The 14,316-nt window shown below is 41.4% G+C and overlaps 1 protein-coding gene across 2 annotated transcripts in view; it reads left to right on the top strand.

Annotated features, from left to right (window-relative positions):
• Positions 1 to 14,316, top strand: part of LOC126088257 (palmitoyltransferase ZDHHC8) — a 288,604-nt gene that overhangs the window by 222,134 nt on the left and 52,154 nt on the right. For both annotated transcript variants that reach the window (XM_049906397.1, XM_049906390.1), the window contains exons 7-8: positions 10,137 to 10,384; positions 12,166 to 12,336. In XM_049906397.1, the coding sequence (XP_049762354.1) occupies positions 10,137 to 10,384; positions 12,166 to 12,336 (419 nt within the window). The remainder of the gene's footprint in view (positions 1 to 10,136; positions 10,385 to 12,165; positions 12,337 to 14,316) is intronic.

Genomic DNA, 14,316 nt, shown 5'->3' with positions numbered 1-14,316 from the left:
CCACATACATTTTTGTTGCAAAATATTCACTTAAATTGAGTGAATAGTAGCATTGATGAGTCAGATAAAAGAGGAAATTTTTTGTGCAGGATAACAAAGCTGTGGGTTTGTAGCTAATGCAAAGGTTCACAGTCACTCGGTGCACTTAATGTTATGTGCCTGGAAATGGAGTACTAAATGCTGTTGATGCACTTCCTTGTCCTCGTGAGCTTCATTGAATGACTGGAAAACCAAGAATGCCAGAAACAATTCTGGATACATTAGCTTCTGTGTAAACTTGTGCTGCTGCTAGAGTTGTCATCCCCAGAGTCGAAAAACTACTTGTTTGTTGTGGTTAAAACACTCAGAAATATTGCCCGAGATGTATTGCAGCTCCAAAAAATTCTCATTGCTACTGTTATAAATCTTCTTCAACAACACAGATTTTATTAACCCTTTCCATTAAAACAGTGAATGGTACTCAGCATTGCAAAATTTATTCTCCACTCCAGTGCTGAGCCTCAAATTTTTCATAGGTGTCTTATGCTACATTCTCAAATCTAACTGTACTAGACATCAACGTTGCATAGTACTACCATCTAGGGAAGCCTGTGTTAACTCTGTGTCAACTGTATCAGTTGTATTGAGAGAAATGTTGTAATTGTTATGTTCAAGTTAGTAGGAACGCAATGGCCAGTTCTTCATGCACAGTCCTTTCTGCGGAAGAGATTGTAGAAATTTTAAGAGGAATGTGTAAGTGAAAAACAGAGTGGCAATGATTTTGGTGATGACAGTGGTTCATTTGTGAACATGAAATTTTCACTCTGCAGCAGAGTGTGTGCTGATATAAACTTCCTGACAGATTAAAACTGTATGCCGGACCGAGGCTTGAACTTGGGACTTTTGTCTTTCGGGGGCAAGTGCCCTACTGACTGAGTTACCCAAGCATGACTCACGCCCCGTCCCCAGAGCATCAATCCTGCCAGTATTTGAGTGAAATGGTGGTGGAAACAGTCTACGCTGCAGAGTTTCAAAAAAATCACAGTGTGTATTGTTATGCTTATGCAAAGGTATTTGAATGTAAGTATACTATTTGTTTTAATGTTTACCCCAATTGTTGGTCAGTGGCCTCATTCTTTCTACAAAGAGATTTGCACAGTTCTCAGTGGTGTACTCTCTGCCCGGGCAGTGGTGATTTAAGTAAGTGCACAAGGAGATGCCAAGTGTCTGCATTATGAAGTGCACAAATTATATACAAATAAATCACAGAAATAATGGTTCCCATCACTCTTGGAAAAGTATAAAATGAAAAACTCTGGATTTGAATATCTCTTCACCGATGCAGTACTCTAGAAGTCTGCTGAGTAATTCTCACTTTAGTGAAGGAGAACACTGTTCATATGTTAAACAGGGAAGCACTTTAATGTGAATCAAACTCTTAGTGCACTCATATGTTGTAATTTCATTCACCAAAAACAAAGATAGTACCACATTAGGCAGACAGGCAAATCCATGAGCTAGTCGCATGTCCAGGGTACGTAACAAACCATAGTCCAAATCACAGTCCAGGAGAAAAACACTTAGCGCAAGGTCTTCGTCAATAGATACTTGGAGAGCATGCTGTAAACATCACAGCTGGTTGACAAGTGAAACTGTGGTAATCCACAGCAGTCCTTAAATCTGTTACATTTATTTTGAGACCTGGCACCAGCAGATGTATTCTCCCATGTCACACCTAACAACCTCAGTTAATGCACACATAATTACATTTTTTGATCCATTAGTTTATCTGATGGGATTAAACGAAAAGTTTTTCAGCATTTCCGTAGTGGTATCCGGTAGGCCAAAGAACTGTATGAGCATTTGCACTGTCTTATCTGGTGTGTGTCCCAAACAGTCGAGCATGGGTTGCACAGATGTTTTATAAGCAATCTCCTTTGTAGACAGATCGCATTTTACAAGTATTTTTCCACTGAACCAAAATCTGCCATCTGATTTACCTGCAACTGAGCTTGTGTGATAATTCCGTTTTATTTCCCTACAAATTAATGTGCTCAATTATTTATATCATGTGATTGATTCTAGTTGACTTGCTGATCTTTTAGCCATAGAATATTATGATTTCAAATTTTGTGAAGTTCACAATTTTACATTTTTGAACAATCGAAGCAAATTGCCCATCCTACAACATTTGGATATTTGTGCAGATTTTTTTCAGACACTACTTCATTGTAGATAATGTCGTTGTTTGCAAAAAGTTTGAGGTTGCTGTCAGTATTCTCTGTCAGAACATTAATATGGACGGAAAGGGTTTCAACACATTTCTGTGGCACAAGCCTGAAGTTACTTCTACATCTGCCTATGAATCTCCATCCAACATTACATATGAATTATCCCTACCAAGAAATCAATCCACTCACAAATTTCATTTCCTGATTGTACTTGTATTAAGTATTGGTATAGTTTTCAGTCACACTTTCTGAAAATAAATAATACTGCATCTACCTGACTGCCTTATTCCATGAAATGCAATGTGAGAAAAGTGAGAGTTGGGTTTCAAATGACAGATGCTTACAGAATCCATGTTTTGTGTTGAGCAGATCATTATCTTTGACAATCATCATTATTTTGAGCTTAGAATTTGTTGTGTGTTCCTGCAACAGATGGGTGCCAAAAATATTGCCTGGTAGTTTTGTGGATCATTTCTTTTATGTTTATTGTATACAGATTTTAACTGCACTTTCTTCCACTTTCTGGGCACAATTGTTTGTTTGTAGCATCTGTATATTACGGTTAAAGGAGAAGCAACTCTGTGTGGAATTTGATAAGGATTCCATCAGAATCTGGACCTTCATTCATTTTGAACGTGATTACAACACCCTCTAATTACTTTTGTCTTACTTTTTTTGAAGTTCAGCCAAGTTCATTTCAAAAAAACTATCCATTCAGGCAGTAAGAGAACTGCTCATGGAAGGGGGGGAGGGGGGGTTCCAGGTTCGAATCCTGGTTTGGCCCACACTTTTGATACTACATGAGATTGTAACATCCAGCAACATAAATATTGTGAGTGAACATTGAAAGCTATGCAGGTACATGATGCGAATAATTTGATACAAAATCTGGATTTGGAGACTTTGTCTGTAATATGCCTAATATCATAAACAGTAAGGCCAAAATGTTGTTGTAACAGTTCAGTAACTCTCCCCTGCAGGGTATTAAATTACATTTTTTTGCTAAATGCTAGTTTATTAGCTAGGCTATAAAAGCCATGTATAAAAACCACTTGTATTTGAGTGTATACAGTGGCCCACATAATCTGAAAGCTAGATTTAAATAATTAAATAAAAAAATAAGTAAATAAAACTGTATTTTTGTGTGGATCAGTTTCATTATTTTGGCTGTAATAATCCAGAGTCACCACAAATCATTAAACATTCTGCCTTATTTTGCTTTCATTAAAGTGCTGTTTCGGCTGTGAAATCGTTTTGAAATGAATGTCTAGTACAACCAGTCAAAATGGAATATCTAGGTTAGAGTGCAAGCACTCATCTAAGCACAGTATGGTAAAACTCGGGGCATATCAGGGCTTCACAATTTGAGACATGACACAAAGTATATCTCGAACAACAGTGACATAACATACCACCTAAGCCAACATCTTATATATTTATCATTATCCAATTTGATAAATGCTTTGGTTTTAATGCAAGTATGTCCATTTGAAAATGGTTTCATAGTCAAAACTGCACAATAAATACAGAACAGTAAATTAGCGCTTCAATCCCTCCCATGGCAGCATCTGTGACGAAATGATATCATTCAATCTGTCACTGGTGTAATGTCCTGGAATGCTGCAGAGGTGCTGTGCTCCAGCATTTATAATGTTGTTTGAACTATGTTATGTGTGATAACTTCAATTTGTTGGTTTTTCTGTTTATAGTTTTTACAGTAATTGCAGCAGTATCAATTTTATATTGATGTAAAGGAAAGTAAATTCTTTGCTTACAGTCAACAGAAAATTACATACTCGCATTGAGAACTGTTTAAAAGTTTTGTAAAACAGTGATAGTTGTTTGCATATGTAGTGAAGAAGTGACCTGTGTGGTCTGGCAAGATTATATCATGTTTGTGCAGTTGTCCACGTGCATCTCCATCTATATTCTACAATCAACATGATGTGCTTCTCAGCGGCTAGTTCTTATTGTACCACTGTGTAGGTTTCTTCTTGTCCCATTCGTATATGGTGTGTGGAAGAATTACTGTTTAAATAACTTTGTGCACAGTCTTGTCTTTGCAGTCCAAAGAGGAATATTATATTCCTATGCATTTAATACTAGTTCTTCAAGCTTCAAGAGTTGGGTTTCATATGATAGTTAATTTTTGTCTTCAAGTGTCTCCCAGTTGAGGTTTTTGTGCGTTTCTGTGGTGCTCTGTCACAGGTAAGACAAATCGTGACCAGTCATGCTGCCCTTCTTTTGTATATGATTATCCTCTGGTAGTTTCAAAAACTTCCACATTATTCTTGGATGAATCACAAAAGTGTTTTGTAGGCAATTTACTTTGCAAACTTACTGCACTTTCCCAGTATCCTAGTAATGGATTAAAGTTCGCCACTTGTTTTACATAAGACTGAGCCTATGTGATTGTATTTCCTATCCCCAGAAATTGTGGCAAGCTAGATTCCAGTCTCGTACCCACTTTGAAACCTTATCAAGATCTGACAGGATGTTCGTGCAGATTTTTACATTTCTGAACATTTAAAACAAGTTACCTGTCTTGTACCCACTTTGAAACGTTATCACTATCTGATTGGATGTTTGTGCAGATTTTGTCAGATAGTATTTTATTAAAAATAATTATATCTGGAAAAAAAAAGAGTATACTGTTAATACTGTCTGCCAGGTTATATATAAATAACATTAGCAAGATGAGACCCAAAATGCTTCCCTGGGGCATACTCGAAGTCAGTTCTCATCTCGGTGAATCTACAAGCAGTGTAACAGCCCCCTCCCCCCTTTTTCTTTTTTTCTCCAAGAAGTCCTCTGTCCAGATCTTTTCTTGATGAAGCTGCCAAAACAATTTCTAACATGTTACTCTTGCAACTGAAGAAAGCTGTGGATCTCTTATGAGATAAAAGATAACTTACTAGTCATTCGTATTTATCCTGTTTGCATTTATCTAAGTCTCACAATATAATATTCTAATGAAACTCCTTACTTAGGAATGATAGGAATGAAGTATTCATTACACAAAAGATAGTAATTAGAATGATGCGTGGGGTTCACAGTTTACATCTTGCAGGCTCTCATTAAAGCAGCTGGGATTGTTAATCACAGCCTGACATTACATGAATTCCTGATGGATTATGTTGTCAACAGCCCATTCCAGTTTGAGAGTAATAAAGGTATCCACAAACAAAATCCTAAAAGTGTCTGTACTTACCTCTAATCAATCTAACTTTGGTGCAGGAATTTGTGTATATCAGCAGTAGTTTCATATCAGCACCCACATACAATGCTGAGTGAAAATTTCATTCTAAAAGTAAGAAGTCAGTTACAGTCCTGTAAATGGCCAGCATTTTGCCTTGTATGTGTACATATCTTTTAAATGTATAGCAATGTATCACAATTAGTAAATGAATTCTGAGGTCTTTTGTGCTCTGGAAAATGTCTGTAGTGTCAATTGTCTTAAGAGATTGGTATTCAGGAAATAAGTTTGTTTGAGTGAGAAACTTTGTGTTTGAAGTATTTCTACTTTTGCTGTGTAATATATTGCTTTAATTTATTTTGGAATTACTTTTTCTGTGTGTTACTTTGATTAGATTTTGATAGCAAATAGACGTAAAATAAATGTAGAACTTTAAGTAATGTGGTTGACACTCTCATTTTCTGTGTGTTTGTTTTGTAATACACAATACAGAAATGTGGTTTTGCCTTGAGCAAAGACAGATGTTTCTTGTTTTAATACCCGAATATGTTTCATACAAGTTTCTCCAGCTTCAGTGGATTCATTTATTCTCTTTAAATAATACGTAACAATCTAATGAAAAAGATAGTTGATACTCACCATATAGCTGAGACACTGAGTTGCAGAAAGGCGCAACAAAAAGACTGTCTAAATGTTAGCTTTTGGCCAATAAGGCGGCCTTTGTCAAACAAACACACACACACACACACACACACACACACACACACACACACACACACAGTCTCTAACAGCTGGTGCCAGACTGAGTCTGGCCCCAACTGTCAGAGACTGTGTGTGTGCGTGTGCATTGTCTATTTTTGACAAAGGCTGAAAGCAAACAACATTGCAACAGTCTTTTTGTTGTGCCTTTTGGCGACTCAGCATGTCTGCTGTATGGTGAGTAGAAACTGTCCTTTTCATTACATTGGTACATTCCATCCTGGATTTTCCATTGTTTGAAGAATATATAAAGAATTTTTGCATTATAATACACAACAGCTATTGAGATCAACAGCTATTGTTTTGTGCTAGTTCGTCATCTGCAGTCAATAAGGGTTTCTCTGTGTCCTGTTACATAATTTGCCAGAATGTTCTAAAGTTATCTTATTGTACTACAGTCATTACGTTATGTTCTGCAATGAGCAAAGATTCACTGTGTCGTTCTTTAAGTGTCGTTCATTAAGCTAAAAATATTAGTTTTCAATAATGTACTGGGTATATATGTTTTTGTTTATGGTTATTTTCTTCTATTAAAGTTTCAGTGGAGGGCTGTTCTTGCGTTTCAGAATGAGTCTGTGTTTATGTCTGTTAGTCTGTTTTTCATGTCCATAAGCTAATAAGCAAATGTAGAATGACTGCTGTTACTCATTAATACCCTTCTGTGTTCACTGTATCTGACGTTGATATTTTGACTTGCTTCTCCAATATACACAGTCCAGCCGCATTAATGTGACCACTGCCTGTGTTAGACATAAATGTGCAGTAACCACTCACATATGGCAGGTGGCAGCACCAACAGTGGAGGGTATGTAAAAATGTTGGGGGGACAAATAAAACAGTGCAGTTGTTGCAATGCGGAAATGGAGCGATTTACCTGACGCCCAAAAGGGCATTTCATTAGCTTTTGGGCTAAGGGTGGAAGAATTTCGGAAATAGCTAAGTTTGCAAACTGTTTGCATGCCTCAGTGGTTAAAGTATATCGTGCATGGCAAAGTGGCGCTATCCGAAAATGACGCTGAGGGAACTGTGTTGCATCATGGGTCGTAGGTGATGGGGCTGAACAAGGGCTGCTGACATGTGTACGGGCAAACAGATGAGCAACTGCTGAGCAACTGACCACCCATATGAACCAAGGAGTTACCAGCAGTATCTCCTCCATGACCATTCAGCAAATGTTTATGTGTATGAGCGTACACAGCTAGCACCTGATTCATGTACCCATGCTGACTGCTGTGCATTGGCAACAAAGGCTGGAATTTGCAAGCCAGTACTGCGACTGGACATCCACTGATTGGTGACAGGTGCCTTTTCAGATGAATCACATTTTATGCTCCATCGGACAGCTAACTGTTGGCAGGTACAGCATGACAATCTCAAAGCAAACTCCCTGCAAGTGTTATTGTCTGGGGAATGTTTTGATGACTGACTGACTGACTGTGTGTGTGTGTGTGTGTGTGTGTGTGTGTGAGGGGGGGGGGGGAGGTGTTCGAAGAGCATGAGGAGTAGTTCACCGTACTCCCCTGGCCACCATACTCCTGGATTTAAACCCAATTGAGAATCTGTAGGACCATCTCAGTCAGCCTGTTTGCGCCCTGGATCCTCAGTTGAGACACCTAGTGTAGCTGGCCATCGCACTGGAGTCGGCATGGCTTCACATCCCTGTCGGTACTTTCCAGAACCTCAACCTCATAGACACTTTTCCCACATGCCTCGCAGTGGTCTGCATTGCAATGATTGAACAGTATAAATTGAGTCGCAGTCTTGATATGTGAGTTGATAGATTCCAGGTGTGTTTTGTTTTTCTGTGTTGGTGTTGGTTGCCACCAGTTTTTTTTGTATAAAGTTGTTTGTTCTGTAGGCTATTTTCAGTCTTTGTATTTTGGGTATGTTACCTATTTTGTGAGCTGCTTTGTTGTTGTACGTGAATGTGTGCCATTTGTTTGTTTTGTGGATGTTTCTTGTTCAAATGTGTTGTGTGTGTTTTCATTGTGTGCTTATTGTTGTGTGTTGGTGGTGGCTGCTGTGTTTTGGGTGTCTTTAGTTTTTCTTTTAGTTTTGTCATTTAATCCATCATGTTTGTTATTTTGTCCATTTTCACCAGCTCTTTGTTTTGTTATTTGTGGCTCATTTTTGTAGTTGTCCTCATTCAGTGCAATTTTATTCAACCTGCATAACGTGTTGGAAATCAGATTCTTCATGGGTAATTGGGTGATTTGAGTTTTGATGTATGGTTTTGTTGTTGCTTGTAGGCTTTCTGACTATGGGAAACTGGTGTTGGTTGTTGTGTCTGTGTATTGTTATATCTAAGAAATTTAGCTTTTTGACCTTTCTTGATTCTATGGGGAATTTTATCTGAGGGCTGTCTGTGTTTGTCATAGTGGAGTAGTTGTATACTTCATGTTTTCCATCTAGAGCACATTAGATTTCGTCCATGTAATAATGCCAGAATATTATTATGTTGAGTCTGGCTTTTACTGTGGTCATACATTTTGTTCTCAGTGCGATTTAAGGATGATGATGATGAGTCCACTGATTGGTGATCCCATGGGGAGCCCAGCCTGTTGCAAGTAGCAGTGGTTGTTAAATGAGAGAGGGTTTTGCTCTTTGATGAATTTTGGAGTGTTTTTTATTTCTTTTATGTGGACTTGAGGAATTTGTTATAATCATAGTTTGGTGATGTTGATGGTGGGAATATTGGTGTACATGGATGCGATGGCGAACGATTTGAATGTGGCTGCTGTGGGTATGTTGATGTGTTTGCTCTTTTGCATTAGCTATTCAGTGTTGTATATACTTCAGCTGTTTGTGTATACATAATGTTTCTGTAAATGTGTGTGTGTGTGTGTGTGTGTGTGTGTGTGTGTGTGTGTGTGTGTGTGTGTGTGTGTGTGTGTGTGTGTTTTCTCTGGCTAGGTGATGCATAGGTGCACTTAATTTATCAGATCACCACACACACGAATGGTAGTTTAAGAATAAAACAGCAGACATTTGTTGATCACAGAACATAATGTAATGCCAGTAATACTACAAAGTATCAGTAGGAAAAAAGAAAAAAGTGATACTTTTTTTTTTAGGCCTAACACTCTGGCAAAGTATGTAACATAACATCGCAAAACCCTGATTCTTGGCCTATTACTTGGGCCATAAAATAACATGAATTGAGCGGTAGCCAAACCTGGTCCTCCTCTGATATGTCAACTGTAAACTGTTCAGCAAGGGGGTTGTGATAGCATGTATCTCTGCTCCTGTGTGTTACATTTTCCACATGCAAATGTTTAGTTCAAAAAATATTTTTTTTTCTTCCTCCTGTTGACACTGGAGAGTTGCCAAGGAAATAGTCATTTGCAGCAACAGGTTGAACAGGTCAACAAAGATGGATGAAAAAGCTGTCCCATCTGCCTTATATACTGGTAATATGAGCCAATAGCACATGCATTCGTGAATAAACATAGTTGGAACAAATATCATATGGGCAACAGTGATTAATGTTAGTTTGATGCCCTCTGTGGAGGATGTTGTGTCATGAATTCTGGTTGACAGGGTAACAGTACCATAGTCGATGTGAGGTAACTCGAGCAAGTGCTGGATTTTATGTTTTTGTCGACATGAAAACCAACATCACAATTGATAAGTCAATCGTCATGAAGTTTCTATGTTGACCAGAATTTGTGACACAACATTCTCCAGAAAGAAGGGGGTTATGGCAGCACATACCTCTACTCCTGTGTGTTATGTTTTCCACTATGTGTTATCCATTTACCCATATACAGCTGAAATATTAGCAGAAGATGTTATTAGGCAATGGCTGAATTTCTACAAATGGCAATGACTAAATTCTGCAACTTTGTGAATCATTAATAGCATTAGGTATTACACTGTCATGAATGGTCTTTCAGCTCATGAATGGTCTTTCAGCTGATGGCAAAACGTAATAATCTTCTTGTGCAGTAACAGTGTTATGTATGTTCCAGTTGTCGCCAGGCCGAGGTGAAGGTTCTGACACAGACATGGAGCCTACAGCATCGCAGTCACAGGATTGTGAACCTACACCACCTCTGCAAAGGCATGGTTCAAAAAATAACTTTTTCCTGCCTCCTGTTGACACTGGAGAATCACCAAGGAAACCAAGCCATTTGCAGCAACAGGTTCAGCAGCAGCAGCAACAACAACAACAACATAGAGGGCCCTATAGTCGTGGAAGTCCTCATCCAAGACCAAGGTACAAGATTATTGTTACAGCAGTTGTTCCAATGCAGTATTACAACACACCACCTCAACTATCCATGTGCTAATCGTAGGGATGGCAGAGTAATTTGATCTTTTCGGTAGTATCCAATATATACAGACTACTTTCAGCTCTTTTCCTGCCAGTTTCTACTTAATGCCTACCTGCATTCCTCTGCCTCTCCCCTCACCTCCATGTCTGCTACTTGCCCTTGCCCCTGGATGCGTGCCCGCCCCTCTCTGCCCCCGGCCCCGGCTGCGCGCCCGCCCCTCTCTGCCCCCGGCCCCGGCTGCGCGCCCGCCCCTCTCTGCCCCCGGCCCCGGCTGCGCGCCCGCCCCTCTCTGCCCCCGGCCCCGGCTGCGCGCCCGCCCCTCTCTGCCCCCGGCCCCGGCTGCGCGCCCGCCCCTCTCTGCCCCCGGCCCCGGCTGCGCGCCCGCCCCTCTCTGCCCCCGGCCCCGGCTGCGCGCCCGCCCCTCTCTGCCCCCGGCCCCGGCTGCGCGCCCGCCCCTCTCTGCCCCCGGCCCCGGCTGCGCGCCCGCCCCTCTCTGCCCCCGGCCCCGGCCGCGCGCCCGCCCCTCTCTGCCCCCGGCCCCGGCTGCGCGCCCGCCCCTCTCTGCCCCCCGGCCCCGGCTGCGCGCCCGCCCCTCTCTGCCCCCCGGCCCCGGCTGCGCGCCCGCCCCTCTCTGCCCCCCGGCCCCGGCTGCGCGCCCGCCCCTCTCTGCCCCCCGGCCCCGGCTGCGCGCCCGCCCCTCTCTGCCCCCCGGCCCCGGCTGCGCGCCCGACCCTCTCTGCCCCCCGGCCCCGGCTGCGCGCCCGCCCCTCTCTGCCCCCCGGCCCCGGCTGCGCGCCCGCCCCTCTCTGCCCCCCGGCCCCGGCTGCGCGCCCGCCCCTCTCTGCCCCCCGGCCCCGGCTGCGCGCCCGCCCCTCTCTGCCCCCCGGCCCCGGCTGCGCGCCCGCCCCTCTCTGCCCCCCGGCCCCGGCTGCGCGCCCGCCCCTCTCTGCCCCCCGGCCCCGGCTGCGCGCCCGCCCCTCTCTGCCCCCCGGCCCCGGCTGCGCGCCCGCCCCTTTCTCTTTCATCCTTCATAATACCAACTCTGTTATCTCCCCCCCCCCCCCCCCGCTGCTCTTTCCGTTGCATCTCCACCCCCTTGAGATCCTTGCCTGCTGTTTGTGGTCCAGCCCACCACCATCGTTGTTGAGATCCTGCTACTTTCCTTTATAGTGCTGCTCCTCCATTTTGTGATCTTGTATAATCCTGATATCCCCCTCTCCCTCTTGATGCTGCACCCCATCTTTGTTACCCTGATATCTCCCTTCTCCTTGGTTATCTAATCCCTTCCAAATTGATTCCAACCTTCAGAGATCCCGCCACCTTCTGATCACGCTGTTCTGTCCGCCCTACTTTGGCTGCCATTCTCCAGTCTCCGCCCACCATTTCCCTCCTTGCCTGACGTCTACCCATCCTCTGCATATTGCCTGTCACCTGTCCCTGTCTCTTAGCCTGTCACCTGTCCCCCTCCCCATCTCTCAGCCTGTCACGTGTTCTGCTGCCCACTTGCGCCAGCCCCTCTGCTGTTTTGTACATTCCCTTATACATTTCCCTTACCTATTTATATTCGTATATGACTCTGTCCCCTTGTGTACCTGTTCCTCTGTATTTCCTCCTCCTCCTCCTCCTCCTACCATTTTGCTTTTATTGGAAATAATCATTACTGTCTCAAAATACTATTTTGGGTGATTTCTACGTACATTACCTACAAGCTGTTATCTTGCAGAGGGATGGAGGTGTCCCAGTCACGAAGTCATACACCTGACCCATTGTCACCAGAGCAGCAACCATCACAATCACCTGCTGTTAGACCACAGGGTCCTAGTCCTACAATGCAGCAGCGAATTAAAGCGATTGGTGTACCCACTCCACTGGCAATGTCAAGTCCAGTCCGCAGGTCAGTGATTACAAGAAAAATTTCCTAATAGAAATTTAATGTTGTTTTCTTTGATGGCATTGAATATGGTATGGAAGTATTCCACCAGCATGATATCATGACATTAATTAATTTCTCAATATTGGTTCAGTTTTTTAAATTTGTTAATTATTGTTTTTATTTCTTGTTGAATTTATTTAGAAGTTGTTGGTTCAATGTTTCTTTTTTTCTCTCTTTTAAGTTCAGGCCAGCTACGAGGTTCCACCTCACTGCTGACTTCAGAGATTTGATAGCAGTAATTTAAAATGCTGTGTCATGGCTTTGAAATATTTGATACTTCTTATTGTTTATTTACAACAGCATTGAATCCTCATTTATCTATTAGTATGTAAACCATACAATTTCTTCACGGTTGGGGTCCCAAATAAAACTTCAGTAACAAAAATGCAACAAGAAACAGAAATCTGGGTGAATACGATGTATCTATCATTATACTCCTTTGTGCCTTGTATATGGGAAGGTGTAGGTGAGTTACTGTGCTTAAATTTTTGTTTTATTTTTTGTTCCTTGAATAATAGGTGTTTTACTGATGTTCAGATAGATTTTTTGGCCACATGCAATGTTGCAAGTTTATATAGTTTTCAAGGTCGGTTGGTTTTATTTTTTAGTGTGCTGGAAAAGACAGGGCTTGGTGCTGTTGGACTCTTACAGGGCATTTCTGTATTTTTGTAACATGAAATTGTTCCTTACTGTCAGTTGATGCTGTTTCAAGTTCATTAAGTTCCTGAAGTAGACAGGTATACTGCTTTGTAGTCTCATTCGAGTGTGTGTGTGTGTGTGTGTGTGTTTCATGCAACTTAATTGTTATGTTGTGTGTTGCATAGAGAATCAACAAATAAATGTTGTCTGGCTCCCAGCCTGCTGAAAGCTTTTTGATTTTATGCCACTTTGGCAGCTTGTGTATTAATTTCTTTCTTACTTTCTTGTTTTGCCACAAGAGACCAAGTGTACTCCGTTCCAGAGTTCTCCATCACATCAATATTTGAGATGACCCAGGAATTGAAGCTGCAACCTCCGCATTGGTAGTCAGTGATCATACTCATTAAACCATGTACTTGACCTCAGTAAATTAAGACCTATTCCAAATTGGACAAGAGCAGGTGGCCTTAGTAAAGAGTGACATTTACTGTCCTTATTACATAAGACCTGTTCCAAATTGGATTAGAAGTTTCATTTGCAGGGAAATGGGAGACATATTTTAAATATTTTTCCCCAAAACAAAATCAGTATAACAGTATTCACGTAACATCGCTTTTTAAAGGATGTTTTTGTTTGGTTCCCCATTTTTGATGGCACATTCATATTAGTTGTTTGTAAAAGACGTACAAAATAACACCCAAATGCGTGGGAGGGGGGGGGGGGGGGTTACTGTGACAATGATCTCTCTTAAGCTAAGTTTTCCCTGTTTCAGTTGGGACACATTTGAAAACTGCTGAGAGTTTAAGCATTTCAACTCAGTAATATACTTGTATTAGCATACCAAACATAAGTTCGGTGAGTTAAATGTAAACTTACTCACAGCTTTTGTGTAATGAAATACGCCACAATAAAATTCATGGCGTTGCAGAAAATCTGATTACTGTTTATCTAAATATTGAAGAACGGTGATCCTCTTTCCATAGAATCTACTACTTGCTCTTGATGACTCATTTATGTTCAAGATTTTTCAAGTTTGTTTTGGGACATGTTTTCTTATGAGTTTTTACTCATAATGGAGATGTGAAACATCACAATTTTGTAATCAAAATGAGCAAACTAAACGAGAGTTAGTTAAAAATATGTTTGAGCTATTTAAGATCGTCTTTAATGAAAGTATATGTACTTAATGCAGAACTGTTGTCGTGTTTGTTCCCCCAAATCATCTTTGTTTAATAATAAGTTAGTGGAATTGTTCTGATTCAGTAACATTATAAATCGTGAGAAGAAATTATGAATGCAAAG

This window comes from Schistocerca cancellata, chromosome 1 (assembly GCF_023864275.1).
Source record: "Schistocerca cancellata isolate TAMUIC-IGC-003103 chromosome 1, iqSchCanc2.1, whole genome shotgun sequence".
NCBI lineage: Eukaryota > Metazoa > Arthropoda > Insecta > Orthoptera > Acrididae > Schistocerca > Schistocerca cancellata.
The sequence above is the reverse complement of the archived record's forward strand: the minus strand, read 5'-3'. Positions and strand labels throughout refer to the sequence as shown.